This window comes from Pectinophora gossypiella, chromosome 25 (assembly GCF_024362695.1).
Source record: "Pectinophora gossypiella chromosome 25, ilPecGoss1.1, whole genome shotgun sequence".
In the NCBI taxonomy this organism is placed as follows: domain Eukaryota; kingdom Metazoa; phylum Arthropoda; class Insecta; order Lepidoptera; family Gelechiidae; genus Pectinophora; species Pectinophora gossypiella.
In genome coordinates, this window is record NC_065428.1 from 6,812,323 (window position 1) to 6,837,812 (window position 25,490).

General features: G+C 39.8%; 1 protein-coding gene across 1 annotated transcript in view; it reads right to left on the bottom strand.

The window, feature by feature from the left end:
* Nucleotides 1-25,490, bottom strand: part of LOC126378123 (sex peptide receptor) — a 366,368-nt gene that overhangs the window by 47,384 nt on the left and 293,494 nt on the right. Inside the window, exon 5 of the mRNA XM_050026308.1 lies at nt 630-950. Coding sequence (XP_049882265.1) covers nt 630-892 — 263 coding nt within the window. The 5' untranslated portion in view covers nt 893-950. The remainder of the gene's footprint in view (nt 1-629; nt 951-25,490) is intronic.

A 25,490-nucleotide genomic window follows, 5' to 3' on the forward strand; every position in this document is an offset into this window, starting at 1 on the left:
GAACACCATTACATCACATAGCAATGTTTATAATTTACCCACTTTAAAGTCGGATACATACTTTACACCTGTGCCTACTGCCACATAACCCTATACCAACCCCGCCGGCGTGGTTAACGATTTCCCTTATTCGACGCTTATCGCTGTCGTCATACTAGGGTTGATTAATTTGATCAAATATGATTCGGTTTGCGCCCACCTGGACAACCGCCTGTTGTCTTAAATTTTGTACCGGGAGCCCTCAGCGCTCCCCATTTGTCCGGCCAAGTAGTTAATACCGTATACGGCATATCTACAATAAGTCAAGTAAAAATAATTCCTTGGCATGGCTCATGTAGCGACTACGTATTTACATCAGTAAGTAGTAACTTTTTTTTTTGACGTGACTTATTGTAGATTTGCCGCAGATGGCATTAGCTACTTGAGCGGACAAATGGGGAGCGCTGAAGGCTCTCACCCGGTAAAGTAGTAACCGGGAGCAACGGATTAAAGTGCTTTTCGAAGTACAGAACCTATTTTTTTCTGACAAACAGTTACAAAGTGAGATTATACATCGAGATTCGAACTCAGGTCACTAGACCACGGAGGCCGTGATACAGACAATCTGAATGAACAACAGTGTAACTTACCCATACATAGGTTCAGCATAGTTGATCGCGAACTCACATGTAACGTTGATGTAAACATGTGAATAATTCGCGCAAAAATCATCAGTAGTAAAATTTGAATAGGGGGGAAACGTCTGGTTGTCATAGAAACTATAATTCTCCTTTGCAACTACATCTATGACGTCATTCTCTGCGTCATACGATTCGTATAAACCAGGCTTAATATTCGGTCGAGAGTTGTTGTACTGTACGCCATAGTAGTCAGCCCAATCTTTGTCAGCCATTTTGTTTTTTTGTTGTGCGGTTATGTTGGCATTGCTGCGTCTGCTACATGGTTGGTATCTGTGGACAAGGAAAAGAAGCATTTTAGTTTTTAATAGATTGAACATAACAAAGCCGTTTGAATCACTACATAGTATAAAACAAAGTCGCTTTTTCTGTCACTATGTACGCTTAAATCTTTAAAACTACCCAACGGATTTTGATGCGGTTTTTTTTAATTGATAGAGCGATTGAAGAGGAAGGTTTATATGTATAATAACATCCATTAAATCGTGGAAAAATACTGTTATTTTTGAGGTTTTTAATGTGATGTCGTAAATAATTTCATTTTTTCCTCAGCATCGCACCCGAGCGAAGCCGGGGCGGGTCGCTAGTATAATAATTATACATTATGGTGTCACTAACAACCATAATTACTTTTATGGCTACCTGTAAGTAATTGTACGGGGTGTATAGTGACATCATGACAACTCATTATTCTAAGTTAATATCAAGTGGATTTATTCATCGTCAAGGTATATAGTTTCTACTTCTTCTTCTTATCGTGTGGGTTGTGAGGTGGAATGTACGAGCCTCATCAACCCTGATGTCAGGGTTATGATTGAGCCGCCATAGGCCCTTGACATGGCTTATGTAACAACTACGTATACATCAGTAATTAGTAACCGGACCAACGGCTTAACGTGCCTTCTGAAGCACGGATCATCTTACTGTCAGACAATCAGGTGATCAGCCTGTAACCCTAACCAAACTAGATCCCTAGTGTGTGTAGTAGGTGGTTAGGATTACACGCTGATCACAAAGTAATTTTTGTGCTATGTCCCCACCGGGATTCGAACCCGGGACCTCCGGATCGTGAGACCAACGCTCAAACACTGGACCACAGAGGTCGTTGTCTTTCGTGGTCGTTGGTCTTTCTTTCAATAAAAAGCAGCAACAAAACAATTACCTATTGAAAATAAGTCATAAAGAAATACTCCAGTGAATAAAATTCCCAATAACTCGAATGTTAATGGAAAATATAATTATTATTTTCACGTGAACGTTAATTAAAAATGTACATATTCGCTTCCGAACGTTTTCACTTAGCAGTAAAATGTACGCGGAAATTACTGATATTTCATTTGTACCTGGAGATTTAAAATTGTATTATCATTTAAGCTCAATGTAGACGAGGGAGGTAGGTAACTACCCCTTTTTTTTCCTTTTTTTTTGACGTGACTTATTGTAGATTTGCCGCAGATGGCATTAACTACTTGGCCGGAAGATGACCACGGCGCGCCCAAATCTCTTTGTGAACAGCGGGGGGGTTAAAATGGCCACATCGAAGCGATTCACCTAAGAAAGCAATCTTCCAATTTGACATTTGCGTATATAAAAGTAAGTGCGCAATGCAAACGAATGTCAAATAGAAATAGTGCTTTCTGAGATGAATTGCTTCAATGTAGACTTTTTAACTTGAGGAACTTGAGGAGCTCGGTGGCGCAGCGGTTAACGCGCTCGGTCTGCGATTGTTGAAGTAAAGCAACTTTCGCAAAGGCCGGTCATAGGATGGGATGGGGGCTCGTGCCCCAGCAGTGGGGACGTTAATGGGCTGATGATGATGAGACATTTTAACCGCCCGGGTCTAGCAAGCTATGTGATCCCTAGTTTGGTTAGGATAGGACATTATAGGCTGATCACCTGATTGTCCGAAAGTAAGATGATCCGTGTTTCGGAAGGCACGCTGAGCCGTTGGTCCCGGTTACTTTTTACTAATGTGAGTAATCGTTACATGAGTCATGTCAAGAGCCTTTGGCGGCTCAATCATGACCCTGACACCAGGGTTGATGGGGTTGGTAATCCACCTGACAATCCACACGATATGAAGAAGAAGAGCTCACCACCTATCACGTTGGTCTAACAGAAACCTCGGTGAGGTGTGGGTTCTTAGTTCATCTTGCGATGGATATACTTCTGACACCACTTTTTATGATACTACAAGTTTTTTTATGATGGACAATAAAGTCATGAACTTTGTATAATTTTTGTCATACCTTTAATTAATAACCGTCCTCAGTAAACATCAATTAGTGACAGGACACGCTGTATACGTTGTATGTAATAATTAGAACACCCTCTGTTCAGGTTGCTTCTACGTGATACCACAATTAATTTTGACGAGGTAGCAATTCGGTGGTACTCGTCCGTGATGTAATTTCAAAATTAGAAACTGTGTTGATGGAGGATTTCCTGTGTCGAGATAAAAACAGTGAACAAATCTCGCTTGCGACACAAACGCGATCCAAGACATGTTCAAATAAAAATACAGGGTGTATACTTCATCTTATCGTGTGGGTTATGAGGTGGATTACCAACCCCATCAACCCTGGTGTCAGGGTTATTATTGAGCCGCCAAAGGCCCCTGACATGGCTCATGTAACGACTACATACACCAGTAAGTAGTAACCGGGACCAGCTTAACGTGCCTTCCGAAGCACGGATCATCTGTCAGAAAATCAGCGGATCAGCCTGTAATGTCCTAACCAAACTAGGGATCAGAAAGTGATTTTTGTGATATGTTCGGGATTCAAACTCGGGGCCTCCGGATCGTGAGAACAACGCTCAACCACTGGACCACAGTGGCCGTTGTTATGAATGCTGAGGAAAATTCTGTCCGGGTGGCAAAAAAACTGGCGGGAAAAATCTGAATGCTATCGAAACAACAAGAAAGAATTACTCGTGTAACTATTGTCTTGATATGAATATCTTGACCAGCCTGTACATAAAATTCATCATTACAGAAAAGTAATGTGATCGAAAATAATTTCTCGAACGGTCCCCAACGTTATAACAGCCATAACGTTATAATTACGCCAGTTATAACCGTTACTCGTTATTAATTAGCGAAGCTGTCAGTTTGGGTGATTTATAACAATTTCTACTCGAACATGGGTTTAATTGAGTGTCGCATGATTTGGATTTATTTTGAGTTGACTTGACATTTGGACTTGAGTTGGAGTATCATAATAATATCATAACATTAGCATTACGCTTGGGTCCCCGAAAGGGTAGGCAGAGCCACACCCACAGCTCATCGAGCACCTCTTAGAATTATTATTATTGCGTATGGCAAAAATGTATCCAGTGTCGATAATATACAGGGTGTTAGTAACCTCGTAACGAATACTGAGGGGGATGTTTCAGACCATGATTCTGAGTTGATATCAAGAGGAATTTCCTGTCGGAAAATTCATGAAAATGTTTGTGTTTTTTTATTATTTTCATTTGCATACTTTTGCGATGGAAAAATTCCACTTGATATTAACTCAGAGTAATGAACTGAATCGTCCGCCCCCTCCAGTATTCGTTACTAAGTCACTTACACCCAGTACAAGTGTGTATATGAAGCCATACAAGTGCGAATGGGTGTTAGTGACACCGTAACAAACACTGAGGGATTAGTGTTTTTCTAAATTATTTTCAGTTCCTTACTTTTGCAACGGAAAATTCTACTTGATATCAACTCAGAATCATGGCCTGAATCATCCCTCAATTTTTTCCTTACGATGTCACTATCAACCTGTATATACCTACACCCAATGGTCACCAGCTATATTTCAGTCCCATCAAATAGGGGCGAGCCTAGAACTTTTGCTTCTTATCCTCTCATGAAAATATAACGGCCTCTGTGGTCCAGTGGTTTGAGCGTTGGGCTCACGATCCGGAGGTCCCGGGTTCAAATCCCGGTGGGGACACATCACTAAAATCACTTTGTGATCCCTAGTTTGGTTATAGGACATTACAGGCTGATCACCTGATTGTCCGAAAGAAAGATGATCCGTGTTTCGGAAGGCACGTTAAGCCGTTGGTCCCGTTTACTACTTATTGATGTAAGTTAGTAGTTGTTACATGTTCAATGTCAGTGGCCTTTGGCGGCTCAATAGTAACCCTGACACCAGGGTTGATGGGGTTGGTAATCCACCTCACAACCCACACGATAGAAGAGAATGATCAAACTATGCACTTTTGAGCTGGTGTTTTTCTGGCTTTGATCGTGATATGTTCGCCTTCCTTTTCCCACTTCACCACTTATACTCGCATCTCTGTCTGCCGTGGAATTGGGCGTGATCTTATGCGTCAATCTACTCTACGCTTCTGTTTCGATATCGCAGGAATCGCGTTGCGCTGTGAGGAGGTTCCCTTCTAAGCCAGGTCTAGTTTTACAGCGCAGTCTATAAATTTTTAAGCCTAGACTGAAATGTATTAGCTTTTCTAAGGAAAATATATCGACTCTTCCTGTCTACTTTAATAATGTAGCCAGAGTCAGCTAAGAATCTTGTTTTAGGCATCCGCGCAGTCTAAGAGAATTCGTAAACATACATACATACATAAACTCACGCCCGTAATCCCAAATGGGGTGGGCAGAGCCACAAGTAATCAAAGACAACTTGCAGCCACTGTTGATACGAAGTCCTAAGATGGATATGATGAACCTTATGGTGATAAGGGATCAGCCTATAGCCCATAACATCAGTCCATCATGAGAATTCGTAAAATAAGTTCGAGATTGCTTTCCTTTACGTAATATAAGATACGATGTAAAATATTTAAGAACCAAACTCATGTATAGTACTGTGCTATGGTCGTATAACACCTTGTTTCTCAATCGATCCTCGCTACCGGACTTACACCAATGAGTTTTTGGCGGACTTACACCAAAGGATGTTTTCGGGGTACCGAACAGAGCAGAGTACCCCGCTAGCCACAAGTTGGTAGTGTGACTAGGGATCGACGATCCAACGGTGTTATGTTGAAAGTTGTATATATGCGTCTTGCTGTGAAAACTTTGATATCGCGTTTTACGACTGCTTGAAAACTGCATTATTGAATGTGGCGCCATCTGTTGCATGTGAGCGGAACTAGGTGGCCAACTAGTTGGGTCCGCTACAAGTTATTCATTTACCTTAAGTGCAGTTCTCTAACACAGTTGGCTCGATCATTATAGACGTCTACGGATCTTTTTTTTGACGTGACTTATTGTAGATTTGCCGCTTATGGCCACTACACTACACTACTACTTGGCCAGACAATGGGGAGCGCTGAAGGGTCTCACCCGGTACAACGTTTAAGACAACAGGCCTGAGGGTGCCCAGTTGGGCGCGAACTTCGGCTCAGGGCGTCGTCGGAGAGGAAAAGTATTTGGAAGAATTAATCGACCCTAGGGGGTCGATAGCGATAAACGCTGATTGAGGGAAATCGTCGACCACACAGGCTGGGTGGGTATCGGGGTCCTGAAGTGTTTGGTGTCGCGCCATAGGCCCGAGATATGGAAACGACATACAAATAATAATAATAAAGTGTTTACATATTATTACTCGTGACCGTACACAATAGAGTATTTTCCACAAAACCACCAAGTACTTCCTGGGTAGCTAGGAAAACAGATGTAATCCATTAGTTAACAATTAGAGTGCCTCGCCCACCATTAATGGACTAAATAATTCCACTGGACTTAGATAGCCGTTGGAACATCACAATAGATTGTGCTAATGATAACAACATAAGCTCACGACTATATCCCAATTGGGGTAGGCAGAGGCACCTCCAACCTCCATCGCAAAATGAACTAACTACCCACACCTCACCGAGCTTTCTGTTAGACCAACGTGATAGGTGAGCCGTATCGCCGTCTATAATGATCGAAGCAACTGTGTTAGTGAAAACTGCACTTAAGGTAAATTAATAATTGATTACCGGCGTTTGTGGTCCAGTGCTTATGTTAATAAGCACACGACTATATTCCAATTGGGGTAGTCAGAGGTACCTCCATCGCAAGTTGAAGGAACTACCCCCACCTCATCGAGTTTTCTGTTAGACCAACGTGATAGGTGAGCCGTATCGCCGTCTATAATGGTGACGGCCTCTGTGGTCCAGTGGTTGAGCGATGTGCTCACGATCCCGGAGGTCTCGGGTTCGATTCCCGGTGGGGACAAATCACAAAAATCACTTTGTGATCCCTAGTTTGGTTAGGACATTACAGGCTGATCACCTGATTGTCCAAAAAGTAAGATGATCCGTGCTTCGGAAGGCACGTTAAGCCGTTGGTCCCGGTTACTTCTTACTAATGTAAGTACGTAGTCGTTACATGAGTCATGTCAGGGGCCTTTGGCGGCTCAATAATAACCCTGACACCAGGGTTGATGGGGTTGGTAATCACCTCACAACCCACACGATAGAAGAAGAAGAAGATGGTCAAGGCAACTGTGTTAGTGAAAACTGCACTTAAGGTAAATTTATAACTTCTTTGTGTAAGTCCGGTACGGGGGTTCAAACCGGCGCTTTCCGATTGAGAAGCAAGCCTGTATACCACAAGACCATAGAGTATTTTTTGTCCTTGTGCTATTGATATCTTCATTTAGAGGTCGATAGGCAACTTTTATTGCTAACTGGGTCAATTGCCCGCCAATTTGTACGCGTCGACTTCGGTTATCGTGGTAATTACATAAGTTATCACAATAATTTATTTATTTATTTATTAATACAGTGTGTTAGTGACACCGTAACGAATACTAAAGGGAAGACCATGATTCTGTATAGAATTGAAAATAATAATAATAAAAAATGAATTTTGCGACGCAAAATTCCACTTGACGTCAACTCAGAGTAATGAGCTGAATCATCCCCCTCAGTATTCGTTACGAAACAACACCCATGTTAGTGACACCGTAACGAATCGTGAAGGGTATGTGACTCTGACCATGATTCTGTTATCACAGAATAACTTCTTTCTTCGAAGTTATCCTTCGCAACGGGCCTGAAAATAATTTAAAAAAACATTAAAATTTTCATGAATTTACCAAGAAAAGAAAACCCGAAAAAAGATGAATTTAATTTACTTAATCTAGAATTTTGAATAGCAATTTTATTTTTATTCCTTGTATTGTAATTTACTTAAGATAAATAATTATTGACTTGAAAGAGTAAACGGAAGCGCGCGCGGAATTTCCAACTCCCTCGCACTTACTCAGTAAGAAGGCATATGGTGAGAAAGAGAGCTCTGTATAGGGTCAATAAAAATATAAGAAACAACGACTCCTAAGTCAAATTGAAGTAAAATGTCGACACTTTATACATTGTGGCTTTAAAGTGGGCGGTTTGTGAAAAAGCAGAAACGTGGATGTTTTACGACTGCCAATAGAGGAGGGTAATGTTTTTCCCGATGATATTATCGAGTCTCATGAGTTTGACATTTGTCTTCATCAACATCTGTCGTAGAGTGGCTGATCCTTTGATTACGATGTCAATTCAAAGTTCCAAATATATGACAAGCTAAAAATAGCATAATATAAGTTCACGCATAATATAAGTTCACAAACAGCCTCCATGGTCTAGTGGTTAGAGCGTTAGGCTCACGATCTGGAGGTCCGGGTTCGATTCCCGATGGGGACATTGTCGAAATCACTTTGTGAGACTGTCCTTTGTTTGGTAAGGACTTTTCAGGCTTGAATCACCTGATTGTCCGAAAAAGTAAGATGATTCCGTGCTTCGGAGGGCACGTTAAGCCATTGGTCCCGGCTATTAGCCGTAAAAACACCTCCACCAACCCGCATTGGGGCAGCGTGGTGGAGTATGCTCCATACCCCCTCCGGTTGATTGATGGGAGGCCTGTGCCCAGCAGTGGGACGTATATAGGCAGTTTATGTATGTAAGTTCACGCCTATATCCCAAATGGGGTAGTCAGAGGTACATCCATCGCAAGATGAACTAAGTACCCACGCACCACAGAGCTTTGTAAAAAAATAAATAAATACATCATGTAGTGTTAGTGTGTAGGTACATTACCTACCTATATGTAAAGGCTACTGGGCACCCTCAGGCCTGTCGTCTTAAATTTTGTACCGGGTGAGAGCCCTCAGCGCCATTTGTCCAGCCAAGTAGTTAATGCTATCTGCGGTAAATCTATAATAAGGGCTCAAACTGGATGACAGCGGCAGCGGCGCGGGGAGTGGCGCGGCGGCCGCTGTTCCGTTCTCGATGCCAGCGGGCAAATCGCACGATGTTGCGGCGGTATAGAGTTGTGTCTCAAATGAACGCGATGTCGAAACGGCAACAACGCATTTTCGATTGTAGTTCTTTTGTTTCGTACGATTTATTATGGGCAAAAGAAGATCTGAATCCCTATAATGAACAAAGGAAACAAATAGGCGAGTTTCAAACGCAGAGACACAGAGGCTCTTACCCCGCTCGCCGCGCCGCTGCCATCGAGAACACTTCAATGTAAATCTTAGCATTTGAACGCGCCGCTCCCCGCGCCGCTTTCGCCGCCGCGCCGCTGCCGCTGTCATCCAGTTTGAGCCCTAAGTCACGTCAAAAAAGCACAGGCCGGAGAGTTACCGTTCAATACTCTGTTAGTAGTACTATTATTTTTTATTTTATGTAAGTATCTACGTAAGATAATTTTACAAATGCTAACACTGAAAGAGGCTACGTCGTAATAACCCCAAAGACCATTTCTAAGTAAAACTTAAAACGGATTTAAGTAATTTGACTTCACAATAGCTATACACTTTAAACTTAAAACTAAACCCCGCCAACTTCCCAGCCCTTCCAAGCAACGAATTCGTTGGAAGCACGTAAACAGCATTTGAATTGCAAATTTTATTTTTCACTTTAAACCGGCAACAGTTGGGTGGGAACAATTTCCTGGCTATGTCGACTTCAGATACAAAACCGTTCTACAATAATTTCCTTGTCAACTCTGTTATACTATTTTATAGAGAGTCTGGAAGTGTTAAAAAAATTCCAACGCCAATTTAGAACAGAAATTCATCACATCATCATCATCAATTTAAGTGCCACGCTCTTGTCGGTGCAGCATTTCCCATGCTACTTTCTTTAGGGAAAAATAGGGCAGTGGTTTCCCTCTTGCCTTCCGCCCCGAAGTACTCTGTCTGACGCTAGTGGGATGGCGCCCAGAGTAGTCTATTTATTACAAAGATATACTCCTGCACTCACACACATCATACACTCCTGTCCTCGCCTCTGAATAGTACTGACAGTTACTGCTGCCCTCTGTCAGGTTCCAGGTTACAGAACTTAATTATAAAAAAAACATGTTTGGTTTATCGTAAATCTAATTTTCTCCGCTAGCTGACGCATGGGATAGCGGCAGTGAAGAACCGTGCGTTCTGATTGGCTCATTCAAGATCCTAAACACGTTGAGCGGTCACACAGAAGCGGTCGCGATTGGTCGAATGCTGTCGGTTTTGCAATAAGGCGTTCGAAATTTTTTGTTAACAAAAAAACACTACCGAATGTTTGTCATGTGATTATTCAAACAGGCGATTATGCGCGCTAAAAATTATGAATCTACCTACTCAACTCCAATTTTCCAGTTTATTTTTTCCTTTTTTTTCTGTAGACGGTGAATTTGAGAGGGATTCGCGTGAGTGAAAACTTCCCCTGCATAGGTCATGATCGGACGGATGCAAGCCGTGTAGATTTTCACCTTATACCTAAGGGACAATTAACTACGTTTGTTAAGGAGACAATGAAGACGGCCCATTACAAACGCGGCGCGATCGCGCACACGTTTAATATGGGCCGTGAAAGTAAGACGTCTATCTAAGACTACGCCGAGATATTTGACTCGCTCCTCCCAAGGGATCGGCTTGCCAGACATCTTGATGACTTTAAGTTGACGGCGTGGCCGTGGCGTGTTATAATAGCCCTTTGAAAAGTACACTGCTGCACTTTTCTCCGGGTTTACCTCCATTCTTCATTTGCGAAACCACTTGCCTAAGGCATTGGCCGCGCGTTGGAGGATTCCGGTCATCATAACTCGACCACGGCACAATAGATGGCTGTATCATCCGCAAATAAAGCTGATTCGGTATTAAGGGATATGGGAATATCACTAGTATACAATGAAAATAGTAAAGGGGAAAGGACGGAGCTTTGTGGGACTCCGGCATGTATCGGGTAGGTTTATTAGTCATCCCGTGATCATGGCACTTGCAACAGTGTTCAAATATCGGGATTCTCATATCTGTGATTTTAACACGGTGATAACCCGGTATTATGTGTTTTAATTATGATGATATGGAATGTTGATGAATGAAATTAAATTCAATTAAAGTCTTTGTTATTTCAATTAATTAACAAAATCCAATCCCTAAACAGAAAATTTCAACACAAAACAAGGAAGGCAGTGTAACGTGTCTAGATAATTAATTATCTCGGTTTCACAGTCTGACAGGCCAACTGTTGCCTTGTCTCTTCCAGATTGTATTTTCCATCTCTGTAATTGTACAGAATATTGTAATGTAAATTTTACACCGAGGACGTTGACTGGATCATGTTACTTTTTAAATTTAAATTATACACTGTTATAAATAAGTAAGTAAGTAAAATATTTATTTCCTCTACAAATGACTTGACTTGTTCTTATACTAATTTACAATAATTTTAAAACATGAACATTAATAATATTTGTAGAGGCTGGAACCTAAACTAGGGTACCCTGTGTTATAGGTCTCCAGGCCTCCACCTCCAGGAATACGGTCATTAATAACGTTATCAATAGAGCAATACAAAGAAAGGAAGTAAAAAAAAAGTAAGCAATATGAGAAAAGTAATTTAAAAATTAACTATTACAAAAAGGTAGTGTGTGTGAGTGTGTGTGTGTGTGTGTGTGTGTGTGTGTGTGTGTGTGTGTGTGTGTGTGTGTGTCTGTGTCTGTGTGTGTGTGAGTAAGTGTGTGTGTGAGCGAGCGTACTTGAGTGTGCGTACTTGTGCAAGTGTGAGAGAATAAATAAAAGCACCAGGGGCCTGTTTAATAAAACTTACAATTGTAAATTACAATGACAATTTGATGTACATTGCGGAGTGTGTGATCACGAATATTTTGCAGTTTCATATACGACGTTTTTCATTAGCACAATCTACTGTGATGTACCTGAGTCCAGTGGAATTATTTAGTCCATTAATGGTGGATGTGTGGGCGAGGCACACTAATTGTTAACTAATGGATTACACATCGATTTCCTAGTTCTCACTAACCCAGTTGGCTCGACCGAAAGTGAGAATCAAGCATTCTCCAACTGGGCTACCACGGTTCTCACTATCTCCAAACAAAAGAAATAGTTTATTCCACAATAACCAAAAATATTCTTCTTCTATCGTGTGGGTTGTGAGGTGGATTACCAACCCCATCAACCCTGGTGTCAGGGTTACTATTGAGCCGCCAAACGCCCCTGATAATAATATGACTCATTTAACGACTATTTACTTACATCAGTATGTAGTAACCGGGACCAACGGCTTAACGTGCCTTCCGAATCCAGCCTGTAATGTCCTAACCAAACTAGGGATCACAAAGTGATTTTTGTGATTTTTGCCAAAAGCCCCTGACATGGCTCATGTAACGACTACTGACTTACATCAGTAAGTAGTAATCGGGACCATCGGTTTAACGTGCCTTCCGAAGTACGGATTCTTACCGACAATCAGGTAATCAGCTTGTAATGTCCTATAACCAAACTAGGTATCACAAAGTGATTTTGGTGATGAGTCCCTACCGGGATTTGAACCCGGGACCTCCGGATCGTAAGCCCAACGCTCAAACTATTGGACCAACAGGCCGTTAAAAAAATTTGGGGGGCGCTAATAAAGTTTTGCGAATGTATGTGAGAATTACAGATTGAATACGAGACTTCACCACTTTCTCAATAACGCGACGTGACTAGCATACCATGTGTAAGGAGAATACTAATCTAACGAGACAGAAGGGACGAATCACTATGTAGTATAAAACAAAGTCGCTTTTTCTGTCCCTATATCCCTATGTACGCTTAAATCTTTAAAACTACGCAACAGACTTTGATGCGGTTTTTTTTAACAGATAGAGTGATTCAAGAGGAAGGTTTATATGTCTAATAACATCCATTAAATAGTGAAGAAATTCTGTTATTTTCGAGATTTTTAATGTTGAGGATTGTCTAAATAATTTCATTTTTTTTCCTCAGTATTGCACCCGAGCGAAGCCGGGGCGGGTTGCTAGTACCTATCAAAATATAAGGGATTCTAGGCTTGGCGAAAATGATTGAATATCGATATGGAATTAGTTAATTTTGATCTTCTTCTATCGTGTGAGATTACCAGGCTAATGAAACCTGGTATCAGAGTTATTTTTGAGCCGCCGAAGGCCCCTGACATGGCTCATGTAACGACTACGTACTTATATTAGTATGTAGCAACCGGAACCAACGGCTTAGCGTGTCTTCTGAAAAGCACGAATCATCTTATATTTCTAACCAATCTAGGAATCACAAAGTGATTTTATTAACTAGAATTGCTAGGAGCCGTGGTAGCCCAGTTGGTAGAAAGCTTGCCTCTCAGTTTCAGGTCGCAGGTTCTTATCCCAGCGCAGGCGTAAACCAATGTATGTCGAATTTGTTTTCGAATTCATGTTTGGATCATAAATGAAAACATCGTGATGAAACCCACATTCTCGAGAAATGCATTTTCGGAGATATGTGACCGAAACTGTATTGGGCTAGTTTTCCCTTCGCAACTTGGAAAGTCAGACAGGCAGTCGCTGCTGTAAAAAACCGGACCTGTCAAATCTTCAGGTTGGGTTAGCGGGTCCTGTAAGAAACGAGATAATACTAGGAAGATGATGATGGTTAATACCGTTGCGATATCGATACTATTTGGTACTTCTGACATCCTTAATTCAGTAACGGTTATTGTTTCACAAAAGCTTTTTAGCTTCGGACAATCGATTCGGGTTTATTTTCGTTGATTGCGATTAAAAGGTCGTCCAAAAATGGGTTTTAATGGGTATGCCCTTTGGATACTGATTATGAGCTTTGGCTTTCAAAGAGAAATATAAACACAATACAAATGGCTTCGTTTCCAAATCGTCGCCATGTAAGTGTGCAGTGTTGTATGTGTGTGTATGTGTGTGAGTGTGTGTGTGTGTGGGTGCGTGCGTGCGTGCGTGCGTGCATGCGTGCATGCGTGTGTGCGTGCATGCGTGCGTGCGTGCATGCGTGCGTGCGTGAGTGCGTGCGTGCGTGCATGCGTGCGTGCGTGTCTTGCCATACACACAGTGTGTGTGCCTTATTTACGTAGACTGATATAAACATAAACCGATATTTGTTTACCTTCAGTCTATGTTTATCTAGTAGGGACTATATTTACTTAATTATGAGACTTTGAGTAAGATATTATGTTGTTTCAAAAAAGGTTATTAGGAGCTCTAGGCAGTCTGTCACTTTACCTACGTATTTTACGATTATTATTATTAACTTACTTTGTACAAAAAAAATCTTTAATCAACGAAGTACGGTACATGTATCTAGTAATATATGTAATATATTACTATATAAAACATAAAAAACAAAAATAAAAACATATATGATGTATATATGTTTTGATTTTAAAATTCCAAAAAAGAGGTCTATGATTAATTTTGTTTTGTCTATGACGATATTCTAAGGTAGAAAAAGTTGCAGAGGCGGATATTGCCATCGGTATGGCAATGCAGGACGGACGGGGCAAGTCACAGGGACTGTAACCTGGAACCTGACAGAGGGCAGCAGTAACTATCAGTACTATTCAGAGGCGGAGGACAGGAGTCCTAGTACGGCTTTGAAATAGACTACTCTGGGCGCCATCCCAATCGCGTCAGAGTACTGCGGGGCGGAATGCAAGAGAGAAACCACTGCCCTATTTTTCCCTAAAAAAGTGAAGAATGCTACACCGACAAGAGCGTGGCTCTTAAATTGATGATGATGATACATATACCGTACACATATATCTTTCAAAATCGGAAACCCATTGTTTAATTATCGACCTGACCTGACTTTTGGAACACGGAAAATGATTACACGAAACCTGCACTTATTGAAACGACTCAAAACCTTTCATTCATTTTCCTCAAAAGTAATGGTGTACGCACAAAACGGAAGAAAGAAATTCCAATTAATGTTCAGTCAATTATTAATTGAATTGCTAGTAATGTGAAACGGAAACCAATTAGCCTTGCCTATTTCCTTTTAATTCGCTTTTTTAAGAATTACTGGCGTGAATTCGAATGAATTGGAAAGGCCGTTCCCAGGAGTTCGTTATGAAAATTCGTATGAGGTCCCATGTTGACTAATATCGTACACGGAAATGGAGCATTATTTTTTTTATTTTTTAGGAAGATTTACAGACAAATAACATTAGTGTATAAAAGCGATTGCTTAACTATGCGCTAACAAAAAATCTCCACAGTTAAATAATATTAATTGTATGTAAATTAAACAGTTCATGCTTATGCCACAAACTTAAATAATAATAAAACGAATGCACCTATTTGGTGGTTTAAACCGGTATAGGTGCAATAGTGAGGAACCAACTAGTAACTAAAGTGATGCTGTGTTATATGTCTCCTTACAGTTGATGTGCTTGTACAGAATAGGTCGATGTCAATTATACCCGAAATATCATTAAATTGCTTGATGTTGCGTAACAAGAAAGAGTTTCGCCTATAATTAGTCATAGCCATGGGTATATTTTTGTGACTTATTGTAGATTTGCCGAAGATGGCATTAACTAATTGGCCGGACAAATGAGGAGCGCTGAAGGCTCTCACCCGGTGCCAATGAAGCATCGACATACAACCAAGTAGCCTTTTTTGATGAGATGATATTTTTATCATGCAGTCGTCTATTTTCGAATTCATGTTTGGATCATAAATGATTATCACGTGCTCAGCAGTGAAGGAAAACAACGTGAGGAAACCCACATTCCCGAGTAATGCATTTTCGGAAGTATGTGACCTAACCTGTATTGGGCTGGTTTTCCCTTCGCGGGTTGGAAGGTCAGACTGGTAGTCGCTTCTGTAAAAAACCGGACCTGTCAAATATTCAGGTTAGGTAAGCGGACCCTGTGAAAAACGGGATAATGTTAGGGGGATGAATTTATATTGACCGAGGGACTTTCTAGGCTACGTTATCCAAATATGCAGATGGCGCTGTACAGATGCCTTCATTTAACCTTCTAATTTCATGGATGATTGACATAATTAAGTTAAGTAATAAATCATAATCATAATTAAGTTTAAGTTGTATAAGTTGTTACTAACATTAGAATATAAGTTGTTTGTTACTAACATATATGGATACAGTCCGAATTAAATAATTTGAATTTGAATTTTGAATAATTATTATGCATCTATGTTTTTGGGTATAAATGATGACCCTTGTTATTACACACAGGCACAACACATTTTCCAATCATTATTATTCTGAACAAAATAAAGAGAAGCAATGTAGGTAGCAACATAATTCTATGCATAATCTGATCCAAATATCAAGCAATAATTATTTTTATATAACAGCCTCCGTGGTCTAGTGGTTAGAGCGTTAGGCTCACGATCTGGAGGTCCGGGTTCGATTCCCGATGGGGACATTGTCGAAATCACTTTGTGAGACTGTCCTTTGTTTGGTAAGGACTTATCAGACTTGAATCACCTGAATGGCCGAAAAAGTAAGATGATTCCGTGCTTCGGAGGGCACGTTAAGCCATTGGTCCCGGCTATTAGCCGTAAAAACACCTCCACCAACCCGCATTGGAGCAGCGTGGTGGAGTATGCTCCATACCCCCTCCGGTTGATTGATGGGAGGCCTATGCCCAGCAGTGGTATAGGTACGTGTATGGCGCGCATTTTGCGCTCACTTGGCCTTTTAGCCTCTTTCTTCTATTCCTGAACTTTGTTGCCATACCACAACGAATGAATGAATGAATGATTTATTACTGAAATAATTTAAAACGTAAGTTATGATTACCGTAACTCTTTCAACAAGTCTAAACATACGAGACGTTATAATGTATAAACATGCGAGTAAGTAATAGTTTCCTTTGACTTTTGCTAACAAATTCAATATTATATCGCGGAGTAGGGAACTTGGTATGTTTAAAGTATCTTCACGAAAGTAATAAGAAATATGAAAGTCCATTTGGATATTAGACTTTCACAGAAGCACGAATAGTTTGGGGTTGCTGCTAAGTAAAATGTTTTCAAACGTTATCGAAAAGTTTTGTCACGTAAATCGTAGACAATCATTATCATCAGCCCATTAACGTCCTCACTGCTGGGGCACGGGCCTTCCCTATGGATGGATAGGGAGATCGGGCCTTAAACCATTACACGGGCCCAGTGCGGATTGATGGTTATTAACGACTGCTAATGCAGCCGGGACCAACGGCTTAACGTGCCTTCCGAACACTACCCTATTAACATTTATTTCCAATTCCTTTATTTTTTTTATTTAATAATTTATTGTACAATTTATTGTATTGTAGTACAATATTGAGGAGCTCGGTGGCGCAGCGGTAAACGCGCTCGGTCTGCGATTGTTGAAGTTAAGCAACTTTCACAAAGGCCGGTCATAGGATGGGTGACAACAAAAAAAAAAAGTTTTCATCTCGAGCTCCTCCGTGCTTCGGAAGGCACGTTAAGCCGTTGGTCCCGGCTGCATTAGCAGTCGTTAATAACCATCAATCCGCACTGTGCCCGCGTGATGGTTTAAGGCGCGATCTCCCTATCCATCCATAGGGAAGGCCCGTGCCACAGCAGTGGGGACGTTGATGGGCTGATGATGATGAGTACAATATGACAACATGAGGAGGGACAAAAGGCACAACTTATTCCTTAATAATTCGGATCGTAGTATTTTTTTAACGTATTATGATTATGTTTTCACATGGGGCTATATATACAGCTACCCTTAACATAAATATATATAGCCTATATTGCTGGGCACTGGCAAGGTACATCTCGGACACTTCATACAAACAACCTCATTTTATACAGATACCACACATTGATGTTATCGTACAATAATATTCATTATTACCTAGTACTTATAGCAAATGTAATTGTTACTGGCAATAAATTTATTTTATTCTTATTCTTTCTTATTCGTACACGCGCGTTTGTGTGTGTAACGTCTGACGCCATAAGATTCATGTCTAAACTATGTCCGAGGGGGGTGAGGTAAACCTAGCTCAGACGCTGGTGGGGAGCGGAGAGTTGCCGCTTTATGCGTAGTATTCCTTATTCTATGGCACAGGCCTCCCCTCAATCAACCGCCGGAGCATACTCTACCACGCTGCTCCACTGCGGGTTGGTAGAGGTAGTTTTTTAGGGCTAATAGCCGGAACCTACGGCTTAACGTTGCCTCCGAAGCACGTAATCATCTTACTTTACATTTTATTGTAACAAAACATATTATTATTACGTTATTTTCATGCCGTCTCTTGTAAGTTGATGGCTGGAAAGGGAAAGAGGTCTAAAATTTGGGTAAATTGACTGTTTACCCGACTTTACCCTAAATGGAACGTCCCAAGAACCCAATTTGACGTTATGAATATTCAAAATGTTTTTGCATTTTATAGTGTCTTGGACTGCCGGCTATTTGTATAGTTCTCATCTAAAAATGTAAATTGTCTTTTTTGCGCTGCGGCTTCAAATCCCGTGCGAGTCAGAAAACATTCTTTTCTATATATTTTTTTCTCTTTCTAAGTTTTTTAAAGGTTATTTGTATGAGCAGTATTTAGATAAGTGGCCTTTTTTTTGACGTGTCTTATTGTAGATTTGCTGCAGATAGCATTAACTACTTGGCCGGACAAATGGGGAGCGCTGAAGGCTCTCACCCGATACAACGTTTAAGACAACAGGCCTGAGGGTGCAATTTTGGGCGCGAACATCGGCTCAGGGCGTCGTCTGAGAGGGAAAATAATTGAAAGAATTAATCGACCCTAGTGGCCGGGTCGGTATCGGGGTAAGATGAAGAGTGGTCATTAACTTTATAATATTATGGTAAAAACACTTAAATTTCCATTTTCACAGTCAAAGGGGACTTTTCACTTTTATTTTACGCTCCAATCGCATAGTGTCTTTACAAAGCGTACTAAATAAACCCAACTTCCTGTGAAAAAATAGACGAGAATGAAAAATATTTTTATTCGTGAAACGGTTAAGGCCCGGCGCAAACGGTTGTGTGCCGCGCGCTACATATAAAGGTGGCGGTTCGCGCCGCGACAGAAACAGGAGACCGCGACCGGAGACCTCGACCAAAGACCCCGACCGTTACTTCACGTTAGGCAATGTATACGCGACAGTTCGCGAGCGAGACAGAGACAGGAGACCGAGACGCGAGTAACGAACGTCAAGTAACGGTCGCGGTCTTCGGTCGCGGTCTCCGGTCGCGGTCTCTTGTCTCTGTCGCGGCGCGAGCCGCCACCTTAATAGTGACAGAAGCGCGCGACAGCCACGGTGTTCGCTAGCTGCCCCATTTTATAACCAGCTCTTTGTTGCGGGGTCTTACGATAGGCAAGTAGATGCTAGCAAGGAGAACGCGCTTACATCGTATAGTCCCGGGTACGAATCCGGATTGGGCTCTGAACCATTGAATTCGACTTTGTGAGTTTAAATTAAAGTTTGGATGTTATTAATTAAGAGGAGATTAATTGATACACGTGGTTTCCAGAATGTGTCAATAGGCTCCTACATGGGACTTTTCTTCCTTTCCTTTTAGGACGTAGGTGCTCACTAAGATGGGATTTTGCGAAATTCAACCCCTAAAGGGGTAAAGAAGTGCAGCAAAGTTTGTACGGCACTTTGTTTGAATAGTAGGGGGTTTTCGTACTATATAATAGTGATTATTTTAAAACAAATCTGTTTAATTATTGTTCTAAACAACCATTACAAAGAGGTCAAATTGTAATTGTATGTAAGATTGCATAGAAAATATTTAATGTTTAAAGCTCTCGACTACAAATTCACTAACCGTGCGAAGAATAAACATCTATTCACTTTGTAGAGGCTGTCTGGATGCAGAAGAAACTGCCCCCATGTAATCCTGGAATGCATGGGAGTGTCAGCACAATGGGTACAAATCCTCAAAGGAATGGGGTCGCTCCGCGAAGCCTGTGAAAACCCCAGGAGGCTTCTGAGCTTCTGGAAGGAGTTAGGTTGGCTTATGTAGTCAACAATAGCACGCATAATGGGCCATCTTAAAGTCTAAATGCGAAAAACAGAGCCCACTAAGTAACTTACTACATAACCGTGCGAAGCCGGGGCGGGTCGCTAGATAAGCAAAAAGCGTGTTAACTCGTCACCAGCCACCGGTGGCTGTGGTCGATGGTCCGTTTGCGGCGACACTTAGGTACTCGCTTTGACGTCTAACTGTAACCGCAGTAAAAAGTAAACAGATGGTCCTGTTCAAACAAAAGTTAGGTTTTAGCTAGACACCGATATAAATTGGTGAGGGTAGAAAATGTTCGTCTTATTCGTAGTATTCATTATTATATCGTACAGTGACTGAACACCTCTAGATTTAGCATGTCAAAGAAAGAAAGAAAGAAACATTAAAGAAAGAAAAAGAAAAAAAGAGGAAAAAAAGGGGAAAAATTCTTTAGGCAGCTTTTACTATAAGTACTATTAATTTAATTTTGCCTACCTTTTTATTTAAATATTAATTTTATCATTATTGAATAGTATTTTTTATGGATTATTATTATCTGAAATAAATCGATACTAACACTATAAATGTGAAAGTGTGTGTGTGTGTGTATGTATGTGTGTGTCTGTTTGTTTGTCCGTCTTTCACGGCAAAACAGAGCGACGAATTGACGTATTTTTTTAAGTGGAGATAGTTGGAAGCACGGAGAGTGATATGGGCTATTTTTTGTCTCTTTCTAATCCCCCCTCCACTTACCTTAAAATGGGGGGTGGAAGTTTGTATGGAGCAACCCGTAATTTTCAAGGTAGTGAGCAATTGGTATATTAGCAAAAGGGGACCAGTGTTACCCTGAATAAAACACGAGCGAAGCCGCGTACAAAAGCTAGTAAATTATATTTGCAACATGCCCGGCTACGAATAAATAATTAATTTAAATAATAAATAATATAATAATTTATTTAAATAGTATAATTATTTAAATAAATAAATAATGATTTAAATAATTATTTATTCGTAGATGCCCGGAATAATAAGCAGTTAAATGTTTAATGTACGCTTCGCACAGCGATTTGTAGATAAATTATAACCTTTACTAGACTCGCTGTTATGTGTTAGCTATGTCCCATACAAACAGTGGAAGCAGGAAAAAACAAAAGAACTCATCATTTGCCCCTGTCATTAATTACTCGGGGATCATCCCATGGGACGAATGTCCAAACCCACTGGATCAAGGGGGAACGAATTATTCACAGAATTAAACGGAAATAAATGGCATGAGGCCAATATACGGAGAGCTTTTGGGTAAGCCGCTTGTTCCATTTTAGAAGAGAAGCGAACTGGAAAAGCATTCTAGAATATCGGGAATAAAATTAAGAAATAAAATATAAAAATCACTCAAGCGCTAAAGAAATACTTGATGAAATTCTGATTGGTTGAAGGAGGAAATTAAAAAGAAGACAAAAATTATATTTTGGTTATGGGGTTTGACGATGTTACAATAAAATACAACATAAATATAATAAAGCTCACGTTAAGCGTACAGTGACTGAGGTGTAGTAGCCTAGTTGATGAAGGACGTAATATACGATCCCGACGACCCGATTACTCTAGCCATAGAGGCGGCCAATCAGCTCGCGACACCACACACTTCAGAACCCTGATACCGACCCCGTCGGCGTCGTCGACGTTTTCCCTCATTCAGGGCTTATCGCTATCGACCAACTAGGGTTGATTAATTCTTTCAAATATTCTTCCATTCAGACGATGCCCTGAGCCAAGGATCGAGCCCAAATGGGCATCCTCAGGCCTGTTTTCTTAAATTTTGTACCGGGTAAGCCCTCAGAGCAGGAGCTCTGAGGACAAATGAGGATCATTATAGCCAATTTGAAGCTTACTTTATGTAAAAAGATCATTATAAAATTAATGACTACCTAAATGATAAAAATGTCTGGAATTGAATGTGTTCCTCTAGTTATTAAATAACTTGTAATGTACCCTCCTTGATTGAAAAGATGTGTTGCTGTTGCAGTTTCTTGTCATTTCTTCTCTTCGGCCATAACACCTTGCGAAATGACGTAAATTCAAAAATGTTACATTGACCTTCAACAAGTTTAACCATGATAATTACGTTGAATAAATGATTCTGATTCTATCACGTCAAAAGGTAGCCCAGTTGGTGGAACGCTTGCCTCTCACGTTGAGGTCTTGTGATGAAACGACTTACCGAGACGCCATGGCCACAGAAGACAGCTTTTGTTTATCGCTAGAAAAGATACGTGACCTTGTATGAGGTCTGGCAATCTGGCTCATGTTAATGGATTGCAATCAGCCTGGATATAACTGATGGTGGATTAACACATGTTTCATTAGTGCTCTGGGCGTCTTCGTCTGTTTTTCCTGTTGGGTTCGAAGAAAATAATCATAATACAATACCTCGAGTCATCATTACCATCTGAGCCTCGAAAGAATTCTTCATTTGTCCGGAAAATCATATATTGAGTTTTTTTTATTGACTTGATTTGGAGAATTGGCATTATTGCCGCAAATTAAATTGGGGACGCATGGCACTTTGCACTGAACATTTTTTATGTGTGTTTTATATTTGTTTGTGTAGTGTTCCGATATAATACACGTTTCTTTCTTTCTTTTGCTCAGTCTGGTTATCTTTTTTGTAAGTATGTTTTTTTATTAATCGACTTCAAAAAAGAAGCTTATTTCAGACATGTTTTGGTATCATTTAGGTGTTGTATTCGTGGCATATTGGTCACTTTAAGTAAATCAAAGATACAAGATCCCTGATGAGGTAGACAGAGGTGTACTTACCATAAATATACCCACTCCTCGCCAGCTATCTTTGTCCCATGTAAGCAAGCCTATCGTCATTAACCGGGCTCCATTTTTTTTTTACATTTGTCGGGTTTGCTCTTGGCCCCAGACTTGCCCGAAGGCATTGACGAGGTCTAAGATGGAGCGAGCTCGCCCTGAAGGTGCCTGTTCACTCTGGCCTTGAAAGCACCCGGATTATATGTATTCGGAAATACAGAAGACGGTAGAGAATTCCAGGCCTTCATGGAAATCACGTGATATCAATTATCTTTGCTCTAAACATGAATTCAAATTCACAAAGTCGAATACAGTAGTTTAAGGCCCGAGACGGGATTCTTTTTTTTAACGTGACTTATTGTACACTAACACTTTAGGACCCCGTTACCGACCACATCGGCGTGACGGCGATTTTATTCATTCAGTGCTTATTGCATCGACCCACTAGGGTTCAAATCTTTCGATTGTCATATTCATTTTGAACTTGGCTAAGGCCTTAGTAACGCAGTAGCTATAGGTAATGTACAGTCATGAGCAATATAATGTACCCACTTTAGGACTCTGTCGCACTAACATATTTGTCATTTAGTGAGACTTACAGTTCAATTTGTCAAAAAAGTTAATGTGACATGGTACCAAAGTGTATACATATTAATGCTCGTGACCGTACTGTGCCTTTGGTCTACTAGTTACTTACTTTGTTCGATATAAAGAAGAGCATTATTGTCTCCAGTAAATAATCTTATTTGTATTATGTTTTAAACCAAGGAAATCTTTATATATTTTAGCTTCATTTCTAAAGAATCTACAAGTACTATGTTCGTTGTTTAACAAACACAATCGAAATGAAAATATGTACTTAAATATATTTAAAAATTAATTTTAAAATATGAAACCGCTTCGTTATGCGAGATTGTATTAGAAGAATCGTTCCTATTTTAAATGAATTCTTAAATTGCAAATTATTTATACATTTGAAATGGAAAAAAAACAATAAAATATGAAATATGTCGGATATGGTAGTTTATCATTGAACGTAAATTATTCAATAGTTTTCTTTTATTAAGATTTTATTTTTATAATCTCTGCAGGTGGGGATACCTGGTTGATGGTTGCGATGATTGCGAGTGTGGGGTATCACCACAAACTATGGCTCACCTTTTGTGCTGTCCTAAGTGCCCTAACACCTGCACTATTGAAGACCTGTACGAAGCCACTGACAATGCCGTAAGCGTGGCCAATTATTGGTCAGCAAAAATTTAGCTTCGATCGCCATCGACTCGCAAAGAAGAAGATTTTTACAAAATAAGAATGCGTTTTTTTATCTGTGTATGACAAAACCCGAAACTCGAACGGCCATGATTGAGTTTCGTGTGACGTCACATTTCACAAAATAAAAACTATCTGTCAGGTTTCAAGTGATACTGTTTGACAGTTTCTTTTTTTGTTGAACTGTGACGTCTCTGAGCAAAATGTCACGCAACCAAACGTTTTGGCGCGAAATTTAAAATAACTGAAGAAAAATGTGTATTATTTTTTATTATATACAGCATTTTGAGGAAATAAATTATTTTAAGAGGTATAAAATACGCAATTGTAATTTTTAAAATACTTTTGCGAACACTGTCAAGTAGCCAATTAAAGAGATACCGTTTTATGACTTTCATTTGCTTGTTCAATAAACAAGAACGTGTTGGCCCGAGCAACCGATCCTTAAGAAATTAAAATAAGGAAAAAACAGCTTACTCGGATTGAAAACAAGCATTCCGTAATTGAAAACGGTCCTGGCAAACGATATGGCTGTTGGGGTCTGCGGTTGGTCGTATTTAAAGACGTTGTTGAAAGTATTAGAAAAATATTTATTTTCTTGCACACGACATGTTACATCTTGATGGCGTTGAAGGAGGAAGAGAGAGCGATTTTAAAGTTGCCACAATAATAAAAAAAATAATATTTTATTGTTGGTGTTGCCAACATAAGTTGGGGCCTCAGCAAATAATGAAAACAAATTTAAGTTATACACTAGAAGACAGCTATGCTTTAGGTATAGTTAATTGTATATAATCACTACAAAGGCCTCAGTTGAAAATGTAAATTAAGCTCTATATAAAATAAAGGTATACTACAAACAAACATATTGTTTTACTATAAATTAAGTATACACAACCATCACATTTTAAAGAGTACCTAACATGACTTAATTATTATAAGATATTAAAGGTAAGTACTAAAAAAATATTTGTTTTACATTATAGATTATGGCTAGCACAGTTTATAATCGTAGAAAGTTATTTAGTTTACTATGTAACATAATATAACGCTTATTTAAGTAAATTATTCATTTACCTAAGCATAACAATTTAAGTTGAGTAATTATTTTATGTAACAGCAAGTATTTATGTATCTAGGTATTATAATTATCAAAGATTCAACACTTACTTAATTTATATAATAATATTCGTTAACGTAAGTTATGTAACAAATTATGTATTCAATGGCATATTATATTTACCTAAAAGAACACTATATAAACACATTAGTATTTCTTATTCTATTAACATGGAACTATGAGAGCATCACAGTGTTAAGTTACAATTAAATGCATATTTATATGCTTGAAAGAAAAGAAAATTATGTTATTTAGATAATTATATTTAAGTACTTACTTTTCTAATTACAATCTATTGGCAATACACAAATCTTCGTTATGGACCTGTTGTGCTTGTGACCATTAGCAGTTTGTAGCTCTACAGCGCGAACTTTTCCGTCTTTTCCA